The sequence below is a fragment of the Amblyomma americanum genome, chromosome 1, assembly GCF_052857255.1.
Source record: "Amblyomma americanum isolate KBUSLIRL-KWMA chromosome 1, ASM5285725v1, whole genome shotgun sequence".
Taxonomy (NCBI): domain Eukaryota; kingdom Metazoa; phylum Arthropoda; class Arachnida; order Ixodida; family Ixodidae; genus Amblyomma; species Amblyomma americanum.
This window is the reverse complement of record NC_135497.1, coordinates 394,034,672-394,057,686: the sequence shown is the minus strand read 5'-3', so window position 1 is coordinate 394,057,686 and position 23,015 is coordinate 394,034,672. Positions and strand designations below refer to the sequence as shown.

The 23,015-nt window shown below is 46.0% G+C and overlaps 1 protein-coding gene across 5 annotated transcripts in view; it reads right to left on the bottom strand.

Annotated features, from left to right (window-relative positions):
* Positions 1 to 23,015, bottom strand: part of LOC144115726 (regulator of chromosome condensation-like) — a 113,224-nt gene that overhangs the window by 2,944 nt on the left and 87,265 nt on the right. Inside the window, exons 4-8 of one of the 5 annotated variants that reach the window (XM_077650210.1) lie at positions 19,688 to 19,780; positions 18,863 to 19,050; positions 16,558 to 16,734; positions 14,527 to 14,726; positions 8,006 to 8,433 (exon numbers count right to left, since the gene is read on the bottom strand). The exons of 1 other annotated variant lie outside the window; for it this stretch is intronic. In XM_077650210.1, the coding sequence (XP_077506336.1) occupies positions 18,920 to 19,050; positions 19,688 to 19,780 (224 nt within the window). In that variant the 3' untranslated portion in view covers positions 8,006 to 8,433; positions 14,527 to 14,726; positions 16,558 to 16,734; positions 18,863 to 18,919. Of the gene's footprint in view, positions 1 to 8,005; positions 8,434 to 14,526; positions 14,727 to 15,733; positions 15,845 to 16,557; positions 16,735 to 18,862; positions 19,051 to 19,687; positions 19,781 to 23,015 lie in introns of those variants that run through there. 3 more of the 5 variants (XM_077650207.1, XM_077650211.1, XM_077650206.1) reach the window with 3 other exon arrangements.

Here is a 23,015-nt window from a genome sequence, read left to right as displayed (position 1 = left end):
CTAGCAGTCTGGTTATCTAATATTGAATGCTTAACTTTTAAACTCTTACTTCTAGGCTGTATAATCACCGACAGTCATTTAGGCCGGCGTAAGATCCCGATTAGTTTTTAGTTTCAAAAAGACGGTTACCCTTGCCGCTGTGGCCCTAGAAATCTTGGATCTTTCGATAACTTACATGCACTGGACAGGTTGCTTTCCTTGCAAGCATCTAATGTGCATGCATTATGCCGCGATGTATCCAAATATTTGTTCAGCTACAGTGTCCTCAGTAATTAGAGAGCCTAAAGTAATAGTAAGAAAGGTAGCTATTCATTATCAATTAACCGGCCTCAAATAGCACATCTTTTCTGTATTCTGGTGTACTGCACTGCTGACAATGCTTTGCCGAAAAACTGCTCTTCTAGCTTGTTTAAGGATTTCGGTGAAACACGCTGTATAGGGCATGGTTATATTCTGCGGACTTCTCTATCACCAGATTGCTTGTGTGAACATGGTGTGTTGTCGAATATACTTTGCTAAAGCCTGTCTGATCATTTGATTAATTGCAGTCTAGGATTGTCCTAACACTATTAGCAATTGTCTTAGTTATTATCTTGTAGGCAACAGACAGCAAGCTGATCAGTAATTTTTCAAGCCCGTGTTGTCTCCCTTCTCATAAATTAAGATAACTTCAGTGCACTTACAAACATCTGGTACGCTCGAGGTCGTAAGACAATATTTATGCAGGGCGGCGTGTTTCTAGGACAATCTCCCCTTCGTCCTTCAACAGACCTGCTGTTATGTGATCCTTACTGGCTGCGTTCCACCTTTGCTCCTAAGGCTGTCTTCCTGTTTCGTTTCTGCTGGGATATCCCATTGCTGTGAGCTTCTGCATCTCTGATTAACTTTCTTTTTATATTCGCTTCAGTATAAATCTGAGTAGAACTCTTCGGCTACTTTACCTATCATACCCTTAATCCTATTGACATTGCCCTCTGTCTCTGAACGCATACATCTGGCCTTTACCTATGCCTACTTTCCTCTTCGCCGCTTTTAGGCTACTTCTGTTCTTTTGAGCACACTCGATTTTCCCCATATGAAACTCCCTTATGTCAGCTATCTTCTTATTTATTAACATTTACAGCTCTGCCCTTTCTATTTTGTCTCTAGGGCTAGATGCCCTCAAGCTTTGGGGGTTCTTAATCAGATCTTCCATCTCCTGAGATAGCTTGCGGGTATCCCGTGGAACCATCCTACCTGCTACTTATAATGCACACTCTGTAATGATAGCAGTCAGATTATCGTTCATTGTTCGAATGTTAAGATCGTCTCCCTCAGTTAAAGGCGAATATTTGTTCTGCAGCGATATCCTGAATTTTTTTTCCCTCTAACTGAGAACTCGTTAATAGGCTTCCGCCTCACTCATTTCTGTTCCCTCTTCAAGCCTGAGCTAATTTGATACCTTACCATTCTGTGGTCGCTGCAAAGCACCTTTCCAAGGACCTCTGAATCCTGAACGATGCCAGTGTGAGCGCATAGTATGAAGTCTATTTCATTTTTATTGTCACCATTGGGGCTCTTCCCCGTCCACTACCTGTTATCTGGTTTGCGGAGGAACGTATGCATATTCCGCAAATTATTTCTCTCAGCGGACTCTACTAATAACTCCAGCCGGCTTCTTGCCGAACTTCTCATTGAAGTCCCCCATCACTACAGCATACAGTGATTTTACATTGTTCGTTGACTGTTTCACCATTTCACATCTTCATAGATTTCAACAATCATCCTGGCTGTATGTAGGCCTGCGCCACCTTCAGTTTGAACCTCGTATTAAGCTTAAGTATGATCTCGTTAATACTTAGAACTCATTTATTGTGCCAGCTATATAATGATTCATGAGGAATCCCACACGTTCTGCTTTGTGCTCTAATTGACGATAGCAAAGTACGTGCCCGCCCCTCTGTACTATATACGCTGCATCTGTCCTCTGCTCCCTAAAGGGCCTGTCACACTAGGCCAACAGTCGGCCGACTCGGTCTGCCAAAACCATGTCGTCGTGATGTCTGGCTCTATGTCACACTGCGCCGACGAAAACAGTCGGCCGACTGTCGGCGTCGGCTCCCTCTCGCTCGCCAAACAGGTGTTGGCCGATGGTCTGCAAACTCCCATGTCACACTAGCAAGACAACGCTCGGAAACCATCGGCCAACTCCGTGCCCTCTCTTCTCGCGTTATCACGAAAACGGCGCGCCGCAGTGGTAGTTTGTCACGTGACCTTCCCGGGGGAATTCCGCTCTCGCTGCCGCCCTTCTGCGCTTCGGCATCGACCAAAGCATCCACACTCCGGCAATCTCCGCGCGTCTGAAATGGAAGCTGAATCGGCGGCTGCTGTTGCTACAGCAGCTCTAGTAATACTGGAGCTGTTGGAGGAGCCGCCTGCAAAGAAGCCGCGGACTTCCTGGGTGTCGCCGTGGCTGCAGCGCAGGAAACAGCAGGGCGCCTATGAAAATCTGATGCGGGAGCTGGCCCTTGAAGACAGCGAAAATTATCGCCGCTGGATACGGATGGACACGGCCACCTTTGAAGAGCTCCTTGGTGAAGTAAGGCCGCACATCACCAAGAAAGGTACGCCTTTCAGGGAAGCTATTCAGGCAGGAGAACGGCTGGCCATTACTCTACGGTACCTTGCAACAGGTGAGCGATCGAGCGCGTCGCACGCTATGACATCCGGCACATTTTAAACTCAGCAGAGATTCAGGTGCCGGAGCTGGAGGCGACGTTTATTACCATTTGCGCTTTATGTCTAAAATCGCGTAAGAAATTTAGTTGAATGACATGATTTGCAGCATACTGCTCGATCGCTGCCGTTCAAGCGCTGTCATGTCTAAATTCCTCAAGGGCTTCCACTTGCGCATCAGCAGCAATCGGTTCCCTGTAATAAGTGCGCACAGTGATCATCACATGCACTTAAGCATCTTAATTATTGCTGTTAATGCTAATTAGTGTGACCCAGCCTAGCATTTTAATTACGTTTTCTGAGTGAGTTAATTGAAGTCAATTAAAGCGATTGTGGCGAATAAAAAAAAATCAAACAGTGCGATAGACTGCATTTATAGGGCCTACTGCAGAATATCATGGCGGGAGATACAAAATAACAGGGCTGAATTGTGTTTAGGGAAACAAGCCAGGCAGACGAATTTGACAGTTCGATCGGGACTCACCACTGCAACATAGTTTTGGCGTTAAAAGCATCTGCTGCCTGCATTTTTTTTGCCGTTTTCTGCAGGTTACATTTTAAATGGCATCTCAGCACCTGCACCTGCCAGCACTCGCACCTAAAGTTGTCTCTGGTATGCAGTGATTGAATGCTACTTCTTTGCAAGGACAGCTGGGAAGTTTTTTTTTTTTAACCATTTTCTGGTGTGTTTTGCAAGCTGGGTTAACAGATAATTTTGCCGTGTGTGTATGCCACATATTCAAATCCCCTTCTGGAGAAAATGTAGTTGTCCACATTACACTAATGCCCACATTCTCTCTTTCAGGAAACAGCGAAATGTCGCTGCAGTTCGCATTTTATGTGGCACATAATACCATATCCGGAATTATATCTGAGGTGTCTCAAGCAATACACAGAGTTCTGAAGCCAAAAGTGCTGAAGGTATGTGCACTTTACTGTAATTTTCAACACTTTACACATTATCAAGGATGGAAACCAATGCTGAAGTGTTGTCGTTTATGTAATGCTGCAGGCAATCTGCAGATGTACACATTCAATCAAAATACTTTGCTTTGCAAAGGTTCCTTGACAAGCAATAAAAAAGTGCAGGTGTATAAATTATGGACTACACTAAAAGAAGTTGTCATGGAGAGTACACTAATTTTTACAGTGAAATTGTGTGCGTCCACTAATATACAGTTGAGCAAAGCATGTCTCAACGTTGCACTTTTGGTTGTTTCCCTTCTACAGGCACCCACATGCCACGAAGAATGGCTACAAATAGCGCAAGGCTTTCAAGAACTGTGGCAGTTCCCACATTGCATAGGGGCACTGGATGGCAAGCATGTTGTCATCACGCCACCACCAGGGAGTGGAGCTGCGTACAGGAACTATAAGGGAACATTTAGTATAGTTCTCATGGCACTTGTGGATGCTGACCTCAACTTCATCTTTGCTTATGTTGGCAAAAACGGACGCCTAAATGACAGTGGGGTCTGGACCGAGGCAAAGCTGCGCTTAAGAATCGAGTCAGACCCAACATGCCTTCCCCCTCCTGAGCAGCTGCCCAACTCTTGTACCAGTGCTCCCTATGTAATTGTGGGAGACGAGGGATTTGGCCTCAAGCCATATCTCATGCGGCCATATCCAGTCGCCGAGCTGCAGCACGACAAGAGGATTTTTAACTACAGGTGCGGCCTGCGTAAAATCGTACACAATATCCATTCCTGCACCTGTTTTGGTCACTTAAGTTTATTTTTTGAAGGCGTACAATTATTTTCAAAAGTAGTTTCGCAGCAAAGGTACCTTCCTGGTGTGGGAATTGTTTGGATCTCGGGCAGAGGATGATGAGGGTCAGGGTGCGGGTTGCACAATGACGGAATTTGCTTTCATCCAGCTGATTCTCCATTTTTCCGGGTGCAGTTCGGGAGTGGTGGCCTTGCAACCTACTTAATTTGCATTGTAACCAACTTTCTTGCATCCAGACTATCTTGTAATGCAGTAAACCATGCTTCCGCTGTTCCTTTGGAATATTATGTACTTAATAGGAGCATTTACTGCCCAGTCACAGTGTCATGAACGGATGAAGCAGCTATGAAAGGGTTTTTTTTTTTTTTCACTTTTGTCCTCATTCTTGAACCCATTCATTTCAGGCTCTCTCGTGCCAGGCGCACTGCAGAAAACGCTTTCGGCATTTTAGCCAGCCGCTGGCAGATATACAGGGCGCCGATGCGACACAAGCCCCTCAAGGCAGTGCAACTTGTGCTTGCCACAGTTGCATTGCACAATTATCTTCGGTCAAGGGGGGCATCAAGACAACTGTATACTCCACCCGAGAGCCTTGATGTGGAAGATGTGCTAACAGGCAAGACACCACTTTCTCCTACTTTGCGAAATTCGTGGCAATCTTGGCTTGTGTCTTGAAGCTGTTGCACTGCTAGGAACGCACAAGGCCTGCCTAGTCTGTATAACTGTGTATGCCGTTGATGACTTGACAGAACACATTCTTATAAGCAGCAGTTTATTAATGCGCTTCCAAGTATTTATTTGGAATACTGATCATGAGAGTATGCACAGGGGCAGACATCAGTAAATGGAGCACTGTACCCTTTTGCAAGTGTGATCGTAGCTCACCTCTTCAAACAGCACCCGCAGGCTCTACCAGGCTATGCATCTGATACCTGCCAGTTTTAGACCATGTGTGAAAAAGGCAAGGAGGCCAATAGCCTGTCCTGTTCACCTCTGTTGAAACCTGTGCATATCTGTAATCATGGCAGCATACAGTGCTCTCCTTCTTTTACAAGTGATCAGGACAAAGAGCAGGAATGCTGTGCCTACAATAATTTTATGACTTGGAATAGATGTCACGCAACATTTTCCCAGCTTCTTTTTCTATTTATGCAACATACATGGGTCTGGTTTGTCAAGATTGCATATCTGAACGGCCCTCCGCTTCAGTGTTTCGGTTCGTCATGAACAACTACTTTCAACCCAACAGATCACTCCCGCTTGTGTACTGCTGTGTGCAGTGCCTCATTCAATATTTGAATTTGTTATATCTGTCTTCTCTACTTTGGAACGTTTATTCGTTTTGCAAGGTCTTGAAAGGAGGGCCACTGCCAAGCATTTACTCTGCAGTCAGATCAGCAGTGCCAGTCTTCAAAGTGCTGTGTGAGCTTTGCCAATGTGTAGGTTGAGTACAGTTGTGTCCTATTAATGCGACCCCAGTTAATGTGGACGATTCAAACTATGGGCAGCTTTTCTGGGGACCAAGGTTTTTCAGTATATTTTGTGCCTTGTTAATATGGAAGCTCGTCCAGGCAATGGACGGGGGGAAGTATAGCGCCCATTGCAGGTCATGTACTTTTGCCGGCTAATATAGAACTGAACTATCCATATTAACGAGCCACTGCTGTAGCAGAATGTTGACTGTTCAATCTGGAGCTTTCCAATATTTTGACCACAGGGTACTATTGAATGGCAGTGAGAAAGGGGAAATGTTTCTAGTCACGGCTTCTCTTTTGTGGTTTCATGCTTTAGGGTGCCAAGAGTCCAGTTGACACCCCTTACTGTCTGCTATATTCATTGAATGGCTGTGAAGACATCTCTGTCTACTTTATATGCTGCATATAAATTAGCTTTTAGCAGCTGTGAACTGACTGAGTACAGATGTGCACAGTGGTTTGAGAGATCTCAGCAGCCACAGTAGGAGGTGTATTATCACTGACACACACCTCATGGACCACTAGGTGCTTCAAACCGCACCACTTTAATTTAGTGTAACGGCTCTTTCGTTACTACAATTGGTGATCTGGAGATCTTAACCATAGAATTGTTTTCTTTTTCCTGAGCTTTTTTCCCTTCACAATTCACTGGACTGGCTGCTCTATGAACAGATTTGCTCAGCAACCAAATTGTTCACATTAACAAGGCTTGACTGTATTCCTGTCCGTGCAGTGTGACAGTCTGAATTTTTTTTCAAAAGAAATTTACTGACGATTACAATACTCGGTAATGCGAAGTTTGAGTTGTCCTTACATTGTGATCGCGTTAATGGTTCTTGTCTACGGCTCTTTTCAGATTTACGTTCACCTTAATGCACTTTGCTGCCTGCTTAATCACTACACCATTAAACTCCCTCTAAAAAGTATGAGATCACTGCGGCACCTGCATTGGAGGAATGCGCAAACATTGACTCCTCCTCGCACCTCCTTGCCTCTGTTTACTCAACTCGTCACCTCTCTTTCAAATTTGGCGCCACTTTCGCTGTGGCCCCGCCCACTTTTTCTTATAACTCAATTTGTTCGAACGTTATCGTGATGAGAAGCTCGTGAGGGCACAAAACCGCAAACATAGCCATAAAATGCTTACGCATTCAAATTCGCTCATTCTCATCTTACACATTATCTGAAACATACATTGAATACACTCGTAAACTAACGCACTGTGTGAAAGACCACCTGACCTAGATATAATGCCCCACTTTAACTAAGCTGTCCTAATGTCCATGCATGACCTAAGGGTTACATGTCTTATTCGGGATCCAAAACTGCCAGGTTCAAATTCAAGGAGGGGATTTCCATCTCTCCAATCTACCACCTGCTCGCCGTGGCATTTCGCTCTGCTACTACCTGCCACAGCTGGCAGGTGGCGTGTGAGGCCACTGACTAGGAATCTAGAAAAAGAAGCCTGAGCTACGCTTTAAATACAGCAGGAGTTAAGGAACGGCACCTAAGAGCTGAGCTCTAAAAACAGCAGTGTGTATTTCTGACCAAATGGCCTAACGTGTAAAGACAGAAGGATGATGCTTTCATTTAAAATGGAGATTATGCGTGTGTTAGAAATGTCATTAGTTATGCAAATAGTCACATTAACATTCTCCTCTGTAATGCCAAATGGCCCTGGGGGTATTAATAAAGGAAAAGAAATAAAAACACTTTATGAAAGAATAACGTTGACTTGGTGCACTTAAATTGCTATTTAAGTATTGCAAAAATATTTTAAGGTGGGTCCCTTGAAACAAAGCATGCACCATCATGTGGACGTTCTTATTAGCCTTGCCTAAGGTAGTGTTGTGTTCTTATGCTACAAGAAATGCTTCATGCTGCTGCCGTACATTGCATTCTTTGCTCATGCGCAGGACATGTCCATCAAGGATCCTGGCGCGACCGGGCAGACCCTTGTGGTGCCATGAAGCCGCTCTCAAAAACTGGCGGGAACTGCAGCAGGAGTGCTCGGGAAACTAGAGAAGTTTTCAAGAGCTACTTCTGCAATGAAGGCCAAGTTAGCTGGCAGTGGAAACTTGTGTCCAGGTGAAATAGAAATCTGTTTTTATTCCTGCATGTTGAGGACGTTTAACATTTCCACTGGAACACTGTGCCTAGATAAATTAATTTTTACAATTGCCTGATGGGCATTTAGCATGGCCAACTGACGGTCTGGGCCTGGCGGTATTTGGCGGACAGCATGCGCCATCATGCTGCCAAATGCGTCGCATTCATCATTGGCCGCCAGGCGTTGCTGACTTCTCTGTAATGTTTCCACCGCTGTTGTCAGCAGAACTTTCCTTTGTTCTGTCTCGTCATCATTTCGCCTTCTCTTTTTTCCAGGCCTTGAAGTCCCCTCTCCAATCTGCTGTGCTGGCAGACTTGGCTCTGCACAATTTTGTGACGAACAAGGAAAATCCATTTCTTGATCTGCGGATTCGTTGTTCCAGTGCTCGCACTGCCGTTCAGTCTCCTAAAACAAAAGGACACAAAATCTTAAGTCAAAACTACACAGGCTAAACTGTATCTTATTTAACGTATGGGGCCACAATTGAAACATAGTTATGCTTGTATTAAAATTCCCAAGGCGACTCAGGGACGCTACAGTGAAGGGCTTCGGAAATTTCTACGACCTTGGGTTTTTTAACGTACACTGTCACTGTAGTAAACAGCTGCTTTGCTTTTCGCCTCCATCGAAAAGCGGCCATGGCGGCTGGGATTCAGCCCGTATCCTTGGGTTCAGCAGTCGGGCACCCTAACCACTGAGCCATCATGGCAGTACTAGGATTTAATGACTAATTTATCCCATACAGTAATCCCCAATGCTCAAAGTTGCACATTGTCACATTTCATAGGCAGTTTAAAATAAAATTATGGAGGCAAGAGGTTGGCAATAAGGATAACGTGGATTAACCGAAGACTATAGAAGATGAAGAAGCATTCGGTAAGGTGGAGAGAGATGATTGGTGGAGAAGAGAAGAAGACGACAAGGCTTACATGGACTAACGCCAAGGCTATAAAAGGATGACGGAGAGTGAGGCACAAGGGGGAAGAACAGAGAAGCGGAGGCTCCGGCGGGTCAGGGACGCTTTGGCTTGAATAGTGCGACGCAGGCTACTGCTCCGGTGAGCTCGCGTTCTACGGCAATGCATCGTGGGCTTCCTGCTGTTCCTGAGCCCGTTCTGGGGAGTTAACTGAGGACGCTACCACCTGCTACAGCCAAGTGTGTCTCCAGCGCTGTTGCCACCCATTCGGGTGGTGCCCCCAACGCCAACAACACTGGCGTCACCTCCAAGGATGCTTGGACCGGGAGCTTATACGACACCGACGCCAGCCTCAGCACGTCGAATGCCATCTAGAAGCCGGCTACTGGACGCATGCAACGCCGCATCCGGACAGAACGAACAGTGAGCACGAACGCCGACCGTTAACAGTAGAGTGCTAGTAGTTGACGCTGGTAGCAGTGGTTCCGGGTCGTGTGTATTTACAGTCTGTTTTGTGTTAGTTTTGCGTGCTAGTGTGCATGCCACGTAGGGTGTATTAAATGTGCGTCTGTGTGGGCCCAGCTGTCGCCTAGTCCATTCTTTCGGTCCGAGTGTTCTCCGGGGAAATTCGTGACACAAATCGATTATGAGAAATGGTCTATTGCAGGGTTACTAATTAATTTTGACCACCCGAGCTCTTCTGCACTAGTATAACCCAGTAACATTGCCATTTTTATGTGCTGCTTTCCCCGAAATGCAGCAGCCGTGGCCAGAACTTGATCCTTCATCATTGGCCTCAGCAGCCATTTGCCACTGATAAAGATATTGAGATGAATACTGTGGATGTAGTCATGGAAAAACTGTACGATGTAAAGAAAAAAGGTTGAACATTAAAGCCATCTATGGAACAATGAGTTGATAATTGATAGACATCAATGTCTTTTGTATCCATTTGTAATCCTTTGTGACAAAAGCTCTTACTATGAGTAACCTGGCTCTCTGCCACCTATTTTAATGTACCCGGAGTACGGCTTTTGTTTCTGAAGTGAGCTACAGTATAACGCAAGACACAGTCTGTTAGATGCGGGCGTTGAAACAATCATTTATGAATAAATTTTTTGCAAAACAGTAAGAGATTCGGTTGCACCTCATGCGTTCATGTCTTTATTTCATTACCCTTTTTTACAGTTCATAGAGTTCTTGAGTATTGACTGGTTATGCTTTGTTAAACTTGTTTCCTTCACTATTGTTTGTGCATTTATTTTTGGGTGTAAGTTTCTTTATGCACTGTTATATCCATATTTTCTGTGTTTCTTTTCTTCTGCTGAGATCTTGTTTTTGAGGTGCACTGTAGTTGTTCAATCTTGATTATATAAAAAGCATCTGCTGTTCTCCTTACACAATGTTCTCTTTGTGGTTTTTAATGGAGTGTCCCATTGCTGTTACAGACTGTGGAACCCTTATCAGTACATCTTAAGGAGTGTGTGTGACTGGTACACCATAATTGCAATAAACAAAGGTGTACCTTGCGCTAACGTTACTCAAGCGCAGAAAGGTAAAACACAGTGCAAAGGCTTTTAATAGCTACACGGCATGATTACTGCAGTGTCACTGGACACATGTGAAAATGTCATAGTGCAAGTGGTCACATTCGTTGAGGATGTAATGCCGTAGAGAAACACCAGTATGTTGAATATTCAAGTTCTTTTTTTTTCATATTGAGCAATGCCTGTTCTGATGCTTTTTTTAAGAAATAATGCTAAAAGGCACACTTTTTGTTCTGTTCAACTTAACGTTTTGCAAATTTTCCATAAATGAATGGAACACTAGCCAATGAACGCCAAGAGAAGTCCATCGCCCCTAGCCGTCGGCCGGAATCCCTTGGGACACAGCAGCAGCAAAGACTTGACCAATGATGTCCTGCTGGAAGTTAGGGTCTGGGCTACAGAGCAAAGCCTCCCAAGGGTTCTAGAGTGCGCGAACTCTCGTACTTAGCCAGACACGTCCACACTATGTGGACCAATGTTGCTGCCTTGTCGCAAAATTTGCACTGTGATCTGAAGACTTCAGGGTGCCACTTGCTGTATAGTACTGGGTTGGGAAAAAACCCCGCCTGTAATTTTCTCCACACAACCTCCTCTTTCTTATTGAGCTTTCTGTCCACTGGCGGATGAATTTGTCGATTTAGTCTGTAGTATAGTGCGATTTCCTGGTACGAGCACATATCCTCTCTGCTGTTTATAGTTTCGGTGACTTGGGAGGTTCCAGGAGTCAACCGGCAATTGAGACTTCGGGCGACTAAATGAGCCTCCTCGTTTCCTCTAAGTCCTTGGTGAGCTGGTGCCCAAACCAGCAGAACCAGTTCTCTGGGTCCTCCTTCCCTGTTTAATATACGGACGGCAGTCTCCATCACCGTCCCCAATTCATTTACAACGTTTTTTGAATCACTGATGACCACCCTAAACCCCCTTAGCTCATGGCCAAGGCTATGGCCACTTCCTCTGCTTCTGCGGTCTCAGCGCCACAAACTGTGCAGCATGCCACCAGGGTTCAGTCTTCCTCCACAGGCGCGTATGCCACTTTGATCTCGTATACTACAGCGTCTGTATACAGGACATCCTGCCAACCTGTATACCTAGTTTGTAATGCATCCGTTCAGTCTTTACATCTGCCTTTGTGAAAGGCAGGGTGCATGTTTCTGGGCAGCGGAGCGATTTTAACCTTGTCCTTGATTTGTCGCGGTATGTCTCTTGAGTGCACATGCTACTGCTTAAGCTCGTACCCCAATCTGTCTAAAATTTTCCTCTCCATTTTAGATCCGAGTAGTCTTTCATGCTGCACTGTAACGGCAGCCTCAGTCAGCTCCACGAGAGTGTTCGAGACCCCTAGCTTCACGTCTGTCAGTAGACATGTTCAGGGGGAATCCGAGTGCCACCTTGATGCTTTTCCTGATAATAACATCTAGCTTGTTCCGTTCCACTGTGTTCAGATTGAAGTAGGCTGCCACATACACTATCTAACTGAATACGAAGGTTTGTGCAAGTCTCAAGAGATTCGCCTCCTTCATCCCAGCGTGCCTGTTTGCTATTCATCTGATAAGATGACGTGTTTGATTTGTGCTGGCTTCTAACCTAGCAAGCGTTTCGTGTTTCGTCTGTTCGCCTGAATTCTAAGCCCGAGGACGTGGATACTGATGACCGCGAGGATCTCTCCGCCGTTGACATACAAGCGGATGCCTGCCTCGTGCTTTTGGTGAAGCCGTCATTTTCCGAGGGGCATGAGGAACAATGCTTCCGGCTTTTCTGCTGAACATTTAACTCCTTTAGGTTTCAGGTACTCTTCAATGATGTCAATTGCATTTTGTAGAGAGCTTTCAATTTGCCGGTCGCCTATCTTGTTTATCCATAATGTTAAGTCATCTGTGTAACTGGTGTGGTTTAGATTTCCAATTTCCGCCAAATGGTCGGGGAGTCTCAACATTACAGTGTTGAAGAGGGTTGGTGATAACACCGAACCCTGTGGAGCCCCCCCTGTCACCCACTGTAATGTCCTCGATGGAGTCTTCCCCTAGCTTGAGAGCGGCTTTCCTGTTTGTAAGAAAGTCCTTGATGTAGTTGTTCACTCTCCTCCCGACATTAAGTGAGTTCAACTTCTCCAAGACCGACACGTGCCTCACATTGTCAAATGCCTTTGCCACATCCAACACCACGACCACTCGAGTCTCGGGTTTGCTTGTCTATGAATTGCTCCTTGAGCTGCAGCATCACGTTGCATGCTGACAGCTTTGGTCTGAAAACGATCATGGTGTCCGGGTACAGCCCACTGTCCTCTGTATACTTATTTAGCCGAGTCTGAAAGATGTGCTCCATAAGCTTACCCATGCAGGAGGTTAGCGATATCGGTCCGATGTTCTCGGAGCCCGGTTTCTTCCCTGACTTGGGAATTAAATAAGGTTTCTGAGTTTACACTCCTGCGGTATCGTCCCCTTCTCCCAGCAGTCCTGCATGTATGTTGAGAGGTTGGAGAAAGACCTGTCGTCTAAATTACGCAACATTCTGTTTCTCACTCTATCAGGCCCTGTTGCTGACTTATACCCTGTTACACGGGCACCGCAAAGGCCTTTGAGAGTCAGGTCTTTATATCCAAAGTCATAAGGAGTGCAGCTACACGGCACAAATGTTGTGCCTTTGCTGCTAAGGGCCTTGGCCCGTCCAAGACCTTTGGAGCCCAAAGGCGCGGCCTTCGAGAACCTGTGATCGCAGTGCCATCCAATGTGAAAAAGTAAAATAAATTAAAAAAGAACGTAGATGCAGCCAAAAATGTTTGAAAACATCTTCAAGAAATACGAAAGGTGTGTCTGGCTTTGCTTTTTGTACGGGTGTTTATCTTTTATGCCCAGATTTCAAGACAGTGAAAGTGTTGCAGAACACCGAGTGCCCCTGGTGGCCAAGGCAATGCACAAAACCTGCTGCTGCTGATGAGAGTAGCTGTTGCAGTCCTTTTAAGGAAGCAATCAGAATAAAAAAAATTGCCTGAGCTCAACGAATGAACAGAATACCCCACTTTAATTTTAAAACATTCACTTAAGCCGCCTCGAGCACAGCAGCGGGTGCTAAGTCTGAATGGCTGTTCCACCTTTGGGCTGCACCGTGTAGCTGCGTCACTGCTCCTTTAAGCTTTCGCTCCTTTGGTGAAAAAAGGTGCCTTTGCTGGAAAGGCCTTCGAGGAATGCCGTGTGACAGGGGTATTAGCCCAATATCTGTTTCTGTGCATAGGGGACGGCAGTGAAGCGGTGATTAGTCAAAAGCTGGGAAGTTCCAAGTGTGTTATTGTGGTTGCCATTACTTTTAAAATATTTAGATACAGTTCGATGTGCTCCTGAAGGAGGCTTTGATGTAACAAAGCAGCACAGAGGACAGTAACTCATGCAACATGGCAAATGATGGGGCCTTCCGGCCAAGCACCATGATACTGAAAAGCACTAAACCAAAGAACAGCCATCATGCTAGCTTTTTTACTCCTTTGCGGTGGTGTTCAGCAATAAAACACAAGAATAGAAATACTTGTCAGGGGAAGTCGATATTGTGTTCTCAGTGCTATTAATTTTAATGCGACAAGATTTCCAAGAGGCTGTGCGCACTTTCACCCTGTTTACCGTCTGGGCAATGAGTTTCCATTAACAAGGTTAAAATGAATGCAAAAATTTGGGTTTTTAAGAAAATGCTCATAACTTGAGCCGCGCATGTTAAAGAATATTGTATTGATGGGGCACAACTGTACACCAGTGTAGACATAATGTAATATTGCCTGCAGCAAATTTCGGTTGTCTGTGTAGGCCACGATTTGCTTCAGGCCAGCTTGATTGAAGATGTGATGCACTGTTGATTTCAAAAAGCATGCCAGTTTTCATCCTGTAACATGCTTTATCAGAATGAGTTTTGAACATTATTTAAAGATTCGGTGACATAACACTTTATCCTGGATGCTCAAAAAACAGATGTACTCAAAATGCAGCTTCAATACAACACATTTAGAAATGCCCCTGCATACTCGCCAGCTATCAAGGAATAAACACAACATACCTCCTCTTCTTCCTGCGTGTGGAGTGTCGAAAAACTTGGCTGCGAGGAGCAGGAGGTATCCAGGAACATCAGGCTTTTGTAATGAGCCCACTTTGGCTGGTAGAGCTCGTCCGGGCTTGCGCCAGAGCGGGCCTTGATCTTGCGCCTCTCGCGCATAAATTGTGTGCGCAAGTTAGCGAACCGCACGTGCACTTGGGCAACTGAAAAGTAACGTCAGAAAAGGGAGCATCGGTACAGCGTGGCAGTCAAATAAAGTTTTGTGGCTGCTGTTTGACTTCTCGTGCGGACGACGCCAAGCCACATAGTTAATGCAATCGACGGTCGGGAAGTCACGACGCCACACTAACCATAAGCAGTGCTAAAAAAAACAGCAGACACCACAGCATCAGATATAGTCTCCGATACTCCGCGCAACGTGGTATGTTCCCGTACGTACCGGTGAATTGGCCTCCCAGTGCCTCGCATACCTCCGCGTATGCTACTTCTTTAAAGTCGCGGCGGTGGTAATGGGGATGTTTAACGTCCCATATCAGGCGACGCTCTTCTATTAGAGAGATCAGCTCCGTCTCCACTTCCAAGGAAAATGCTGCAGCAGTCATTCTCGTGCGAGGTGGCGATTGAAATGACCAGCGCACGCTTAAAAACCTGACCAAAGGAGGGTTAAAGCAATGTGGACACGATGTCAATTCGGCTGTCATAATAATTTGAACGTTTTGTGAGCGCCGAAATGTATCCGAAATTTATTCTCCGCAGGCTGGATATGGAAGCAGGGCCTTGTTTCGGTAATGTTTTTGCTCGGCGACCGATCTCGCGACGACACGGTCGGCAGACTGGTTTTGTCGGCGTCGCGGTCGTCAAAGCTTGTCACACTACGAAGACATCCGGTCGTCGGCCGCGTTGGTGTCGTAGTCGGCCTAGTGTGACAGCTCGGTCTGCCACAGACAAGGTCGGCCGACCGGGTTGGCCGATCTTTGGTGTCTTTGTCGTGTCGGCGTCGGCGGCGTGTCGGGCTAGTGTGACAGGGCCCTAGGCAGTAAGATATCGCATTTAATGTCCGCCATTCCACACTAGCTCAGTATGTGCCCGCCCTTTGCTCTGTATATGCCTCATCTATCCCAACCTCAGGAAGCCCTTTGACATACCATTTATTACATGCTAGTAACAGCACTGCTAGGCTAGAATCACTGGATAAGGTTTTAGCATTAACCTTTGGCAGGTGTAGTTTCCAATGGCGGTCTGTCCGGAGCCAGAGATACTCTTCACCCTCCGCCGCGTCACAGGTTTGAGCCCCCCACCTTGGTCAGTTGCTCCGGAGCCGCTGGGAAGTCGGGGCCGATGGTTAATTGGTTTGATCATAGAAGGTTGTGGCCGACTACTACACAGAGTGGCCAAATCCTGCTCTGGTAAGGGAGTGTGTCATCGACTCTGTTCACCGTGATCAGGTCACACACGTCCTGGTTGTGCAATTATAAGGACAAGTGGAGTTTTCTTTTTCAAATTCGGTGAAGACTTGCGAGGCATCAGGATTTGAACCCCAGTAATATTATTTGCGAGGCGGATGCTTCATCTCTACGCCATTGTTGCGGCAGAGACAATGGACTTTGGGGCTAAGATAGAAGAAGGCCTCCTTCTCAACCACTACTGTGTAGCAGGATAACAGACAACAGGCACTGCTCCCACCTGGTTTCGTTTATATGCAAATGTAAGGACGAAATGAAAGTTTTCGAGGTAAGAGCTGCTTCCACGTCGCTAGCGGGACCATCGGAAAATTGAACTAAGAGGTACAAAAGCACATGCTCGTACTTTTCAGCCTTAAAGCTTGCAGATACACCAAAAAATTTAAGGACTCTCTAGCTATTTGCTACCTCACGGCACACACTTCTTTGGCACAACTGCTTCTGGGTTTTAGGGCGCAAGCACATGACCCTTTACCTGGACCATCTGAACACCACTGAACCCTCAATCAAGTTCACTGTTGAGGAAGAAAGCAACGGCTGCCACCCAATCCTGGACACCACGGTATCCACTCACCTCTGGGGCATTGTACCAGCACTGCGCAGGCTCAAGCAGCTAGCTCGATGACCTGCGTCCGCCACGAGATGCAAACATGGGAGCCACCTGTCCCAGCTGTCTCTGCTCTGCACAGCCCCTGGTCAGCAAGTTGCTGTCCGTCGTGAGCATCACCATATGATTGCTGCCAGAGGCTATCTGTGGAAACACAATACAGCATAGACCATTTATAACGCATACCGCAGGCACTCTGGAAGATACATTTTGGTTCTTTTCACCCAGTCACTCACAAACAGCCTGTGGTTGTCTCCCTGATCAACCAAGCCAGACAAGTCTGCAGTCAAAACAACAATCTAAAAAGTGAAATGAAAAGAATAGAGTCCGACCTGCAATCAAACGCAACCCTCTTTCCTTCACCAGGAACACCGAAAGAAGAATGCCAGCAAAACAGCCTGCCTCTGAAGCGAGAGCACCGAAAAACCAACAAAAAAACAGCCTCCTGTCCCATACATAGCGGGAATTAGCGAAGCGCTTGCACAGATTTTCCGCAAGCATGGCATCAACATCACGCACGTTGCAGCTGGGTAGGTGAGAACAGAACTGGTGAAAGTGAAGGACAAGCTCCTTCGTGAAAGATTTAAAGGCATCATGTACGAAATGGACTGCGCCGTTTGCTGATCAATATATATTGGTGAACCAACAAAGGCGTTCAGGAGATGCTAGAGAAAGCACCAGAACAACGTCCGAAACCAAAAATGTAAAAATCCCATCGCCGAGCATGTGCAAGAAACCAGCCACGAGATCAACTGGTATCAAGTGAAGATATCAACAACAGAAAAGAACACATCAGCACAGCAATCTTGAGTCTCTTATCATATAGACATTTTCGAACACACTAAACAGGAAAGACTAAACTCTACATTCCATTTATGCTAAATCATTAAACACGCTGCTGGGTGCTACAAAAGAATGGATCCGTGCACTGATTCCTTCATAGTGACCAAGGGAGCTGCAGTGCTCTCAAAATGTCTTTCCATCTTTAGTGAGTTTAGCTGGTGACCAGTAAAATTATCAAAGTGGCAGATGCGCAGAGGAACCACGAGGAGGTGCTTCGCATCCTCAGCTGTAGCACTCGAGGGTGCACTGGCCTCATCGACTGAATAGAGCACGCAGATGACTACAAGTGTCCAATATATGCCTCTCAACACCTGCGCCGGTTTTCTTCGTCATGTGCCCGCAGCGGCTGCACTGGCACACAAGAGCGCACTCGCATGTTCACCCTAAAATAATGCTCGAGAGGCGCGTGAAGCTTCCGGCATTTAAATCAAAGAGGCGTTCACTCGGTACATAAGAACAAAAACTAATTATGAAAATGTCACGAGTCCAAATATGGCACGTGCAAACACTTCATCGATCAAAACAGAAGTCTATTGGACCCTGTTCATGAGACGACAAAAACACCTTGACCAGGTTCAGGACGCTTACTCATCGCACTTAGCCACTAGAGATGGTGGAAATCGCAGTAAACTATCGAGCAAAAAATGTTGAAGCTTTCCCGTGAACGCCATGACGCGATATGTAGATGTAGAGTGGGGAGACGGATATCTCACAAGATCAATGGAGAATGTCCTGTAAATGTACCGGCACCCGCTGACTTAACCCGAATGCACGAACACGTGGCTTGGACTGACAGTAGTGCGACTGATCTTCGGTCGGTGGGCCCAAAACAATTTTAGGGTAGATGATGAGCTGCCACAAACATACCGAGCATAAACTCCTAATGGGCACTGAAACTTCTTTGGATGTTCTAAGGATGTTTGAGACGTCCTGCAGACGTTCAAACCAAGTGGCCATGGGAGCTCAGACAAGGTGCCAGCGCTCAGCGGCACAAGCCAGTCAAATCCGCACCCTTGATCATGCGTGTCAGTTCTGCGCATCCACACAGAATTGGTTCGTAGCTTTCGTGGTTTCTGATTTGTTGCTCTCCCAGTGCGTGAGCAAACCTTGTAGGACCCAGGTACTGCAACTGAACGAAGCGCACATTTCGATGCTCTAATGATACTGGGACAGGGGCACGGCTCTGAGCTTCCGATTATCTAATGCGGGCAACCTGCAGCAACAGGTTTTTTTTTCCGGAAACTGCAAGAACTGTACACGACAGGACCGAACTAACGACACGACAGGAACGAACAAACGACTGGAATGTGAATATGTCACTGAAATTGCCACAGGGATTAAACATAGCACGTATGCTCTAAAGAGCAGAAAAAAGCATTTCTTATCCTAGTGTACCGAACGAAGAAGTGGCAGGGGTATTTCTACGAACCTGATGAAAAGACGCCGGCGTCGAGATGACGGGTTTGGAGGTGGCCCTCTGACTCCCTCAACTCGTGCCATCGCGCATCTTCCTGCTGAGCCTGGCAGTCACGGTTGTCCCACACTCGGGCTGTGTGTGGCCCCTGGAGTCAAGCCGGCTGGGCAACTCATGGTAGCGGAGCGCACAAGAGACGCAGCCTGAAAGCAAAAGCGTGTACGCCGCTTTTCACGCAGTTCGAACGCCAGGAGGTGCGGTGGCGATAGTGGTGGTGATGATAGCGGGAGATTTGTTTAATCTACCCCAATTACAACGGAGCTATTAAAAGCTTTCCTATGTGCGTCATATCCCTTTTTATTGAGGTTGATTCTTTCGACTCCATTATCAGCTCAGTCTAAGCTGGGGCCAGCAAACGCTGATAAACAGCGGGCAAGGCCAGATGCCGTATCAAAGGCATGTCTGAATAACCAAGGAAGAAAAAATGTGCCGAATTGTTACAAAGTTACGGCTGGCCTCTCCTTCGGGTTCATTTTTTTTTCAGTTCTATTTTGTTCTAGAACTTATATGCGTAAAATTCTGCAGCTTATCTATGTCTCTACTATCATTTGTTTGGCACTGAAGCAACAAGAACAAATCATTATTGTTTTTGTTATGACTACATTGGTCTAAAGGAGAGACAAAGAAATAGGCACAGAGAAAGAGAAGGGATTTCGGGCACGCATGTCTCTGGGTCCCCGCATGACCCTACTGCACTACACGTTCACGAGTTTATGGAGCTCTAGAGGAGTGCCGATCGAGAAGCGAGAAAATTGAACAAATTACACATTGCACACTTACCCGTAGCAACAGAGCTGCTCCCAGTTGAAAGGGATCGCCCCAGAATATCGCCCGTGAAGGAGATGTCAAGGTTGACTCCTGCCAACGACGTAGCTGAGAAGATTCCTTCTTGTTAGTTCATCTCTGAGCGCGCACAGTGATCGGTATTTCAGTGACGAACACTACAGAAACACCCAACAGCTGGCCATATGACCTCCCGAGAGCAGGAATACTAACTGTGTCGCTGATTTTTCTTTTCAAGCGCTTAGGAAATGAAAATTTCTTGGATGACAAGATTGCCTTGATTCATTTCGAATTTTGACTGCGGGCTTGGAAATGACCAATATGGAGACGAGTACGAAATTTTAGAAGTGTATAGAAAAATTAGAGATTGCTCTACACTGAAATGTGCATTTATGCTCGTTCGTTGCACTGATAGTGTTATTATCCTGACATTTCTTTACTGCCTCATTGTGAAAAAGCTGTTTTTTTTAACACGCCTGTGAAACATGCTTGCAGTGACCTTCACCTTCCTGAGAGCTTGAAAGAAGGGAATGATCTGACTTTGAGGACACTTGCTAAATGCCACTGCAGGTACCAAATGTCTGATAAAGGAGTTTTCCAAGCTTTCTCTCACTCCGTGGCTGCCACATTTGCAATCACATGCTCGTTTACATTGCACTAGTATTTTGTAGCCATAATCAAGAAGCTGTCTCACCGTCCTTTTACAGTGCTTCATCCTATATCCTGCGCTTCGCGTTGATCTTGTTGATACTGGCGAAATTATGTGTAGTAGTGTAGAACTGTAGTTATGAAGATATGGTCTCGTCAAGCACAGGAATTTCTGCTGCATCGTTTTTCTGCTGTTTTAACGAGAAAGATTTCAGCGGCACCGAAAGACTCAGTGCTATACTTAGGCAATAGACCCACGAAGAGACTTCGCCCAACTGACTTGAGCGACATGTGGTAAAGCTCTCCTTTCCAACTCCCTTACACAACACAAAACACACACAACGCACTATGCACATATTCATCACCATAAACAGCTTCAGCAGAGCCGTGGGTGTCTAGAGTTACGAGATATTATGTCACTGTTTCCCCCGTGGAATGTCCACATGTCGATAGCTTTAACAAATTTCGTCCAATATTTTACCAGAAAAGGTTTACCACACTTTGACTGGCTGTGTACAGCCTAGGTGGATATATGTATTGTGAAGGTCCTCTAGCATCCTGTTCTTACGTCTTGCTCACGCAGAGGCAGATACAAATGTACAGATACTAGCGAAGGTGCTGCTTTGGTGACTTCACCTGCCAGAAGTGCGTAATTCCGCCAATCACACTCAAGGAAGGCTGAAAATATTCTGGTTTTGTTTATGGTTTCAGGGGGTTTAACGCCCTAAAGCGACTCAGACTATAAGAGATGCCGTAGTGAATTAGGGCTTAGGAAATTTCGACCACCTGAGGCTCTTAGACATGCACTGACATCGTACTACTGTGCACGGGCCTCTACAATTTCACCTCCATCGAAATTCGACCGCTGCAGCCAAAAAATATTCTGTAATTACCCAATACAACTGGTTTTCTATAAAAGGTGTTCGCTAGTTACGCTCTGCGTATTTGTTGTTTAAAGAAAGTTTTTATGTACTTCACTCATGTAATGTCTATTGGAAGCTATCCTACGAAAGCGCTTGTCTCGTGCCGGTGGTTTTCTTTATGGGGCTTCTTGTCCACCAATAAGTGCCGGCTCAGCAATGTGCTCAAAAATTCAATGCTGCTAGAAGCGGTGCATTTCTTCAACCCTTCCAAATATGTCGTTATTTTGAACATGCCTACAGGGAGCGTATCGTACGGCATGTTTTAATATCATCCGCCTCACGTCCAATGCAGGACAAACGCCACCAGCTTCTTTCCAATAAACCCTGCCCTGTGCCAGCAGCGGCGACTCTATATCTCAAGCTTCATCTCATCCTCCGACCTAACTTTCTACCGCCCTCTGCTACGCTTACCTTCATTGGAATTACATAAAAGACTATCGGTTATCTTCCTTTGACATTATATGGCCTGGCCGTGCCCATTTCTTTATTTTGGCAAGGATGTCATCAACTCGCGTCTGCTCCTTGATCCATTCTGCTCTCTTCGTGTATCTTAGCTTTAATCTATCATTATTCTTTCTTTAGCTTTCCGCGTTCTCAACTGAAGGTGAACCATTTTCGTAAGCCATCACACATCTGCTCCGTAGGTGAGTTCCGGAGGTATGCACCATTTATCTGCAGTATTAATAGATGTATTTTCTAATTACGGTACTTAATCACTACAAGTGATGCATCTCCAACACAAAGAGTATGTATTGGGTTAAAACAGTAGCCCGGTACACATTACAATTCGAATGTCGAGAGTGAGAAATACTTCTTCAACTTGAAATTATAATCCCCATTTGGCAAAAGGAGCCTCACTGACGACAATGCACACATGGATGGTTGACCACTACACTTTGAAGCGTAGTGGCGGGGACACCGCAGAGCTAGAGTGGCTAATTTCTTTGCGCTTTTCTGCTCTTAGATTCCATGGTGCTGACAAAGTACAGAATACCGTATGTACACGATTGTAAGTCGACAATTTTTTTTAAATTTAAAATTCCGAAGTGGGGGGTCGACTTACATTTGAAACGAAACCTTGAACTGCCAATAAAAGCAAGAAAAACAATCTATCAGGGACGCTACAGCTATGTTAGAAGTTTTTGTTTGCTCTACGGCTCCAAGCGTAGCATTCAGGTATTCCGCGGGCTTTTTGGCCAGGATTTCTCATTTTTTATTTTTACTGCACACATAGTTACCCACCGCGATGGTTCAGTGCTACTGAACAGGATACCCGGGTTAGAACCCGACAGCGGCGGCAGCGTTTCGATGAAAGCGAAACGCAAAGGCGCCCGTTAGCTGCGCGATGTCAGTACAGCAGGTTAAAGATCCCCAGGTGGTCGAAATTATTCGGAAGCCCTTCACTACAGCACCTCATTCTTCCTTTATTCTTTCACTCCCTCCTTTATCTCTTCCTTTACAACTGGGTTTCGCCAATATTTGAGACAAATACTGCACCACTTCCTTTCCTCCAAAACCACTTTCATTTCATTTCACTCGCGGGAAGGGCCACTGTCCCGCTGTTCCAATCGCGGAGTCTGCGCCAGTGCCCGGGAGTGTCGCTAGCTGATGGAAGAGCCGCTATTTCAGTTGGTTGCGCAATACCTGACAGCGGCACTTCTGGGGAATGCCGATGTTTGCTGGAAGAGCCGACGCCGATTACTCTTTGTTTGGCAGTGCTTCGAGTTGGTGCTTTTGACTTGACTGCCGGTCGC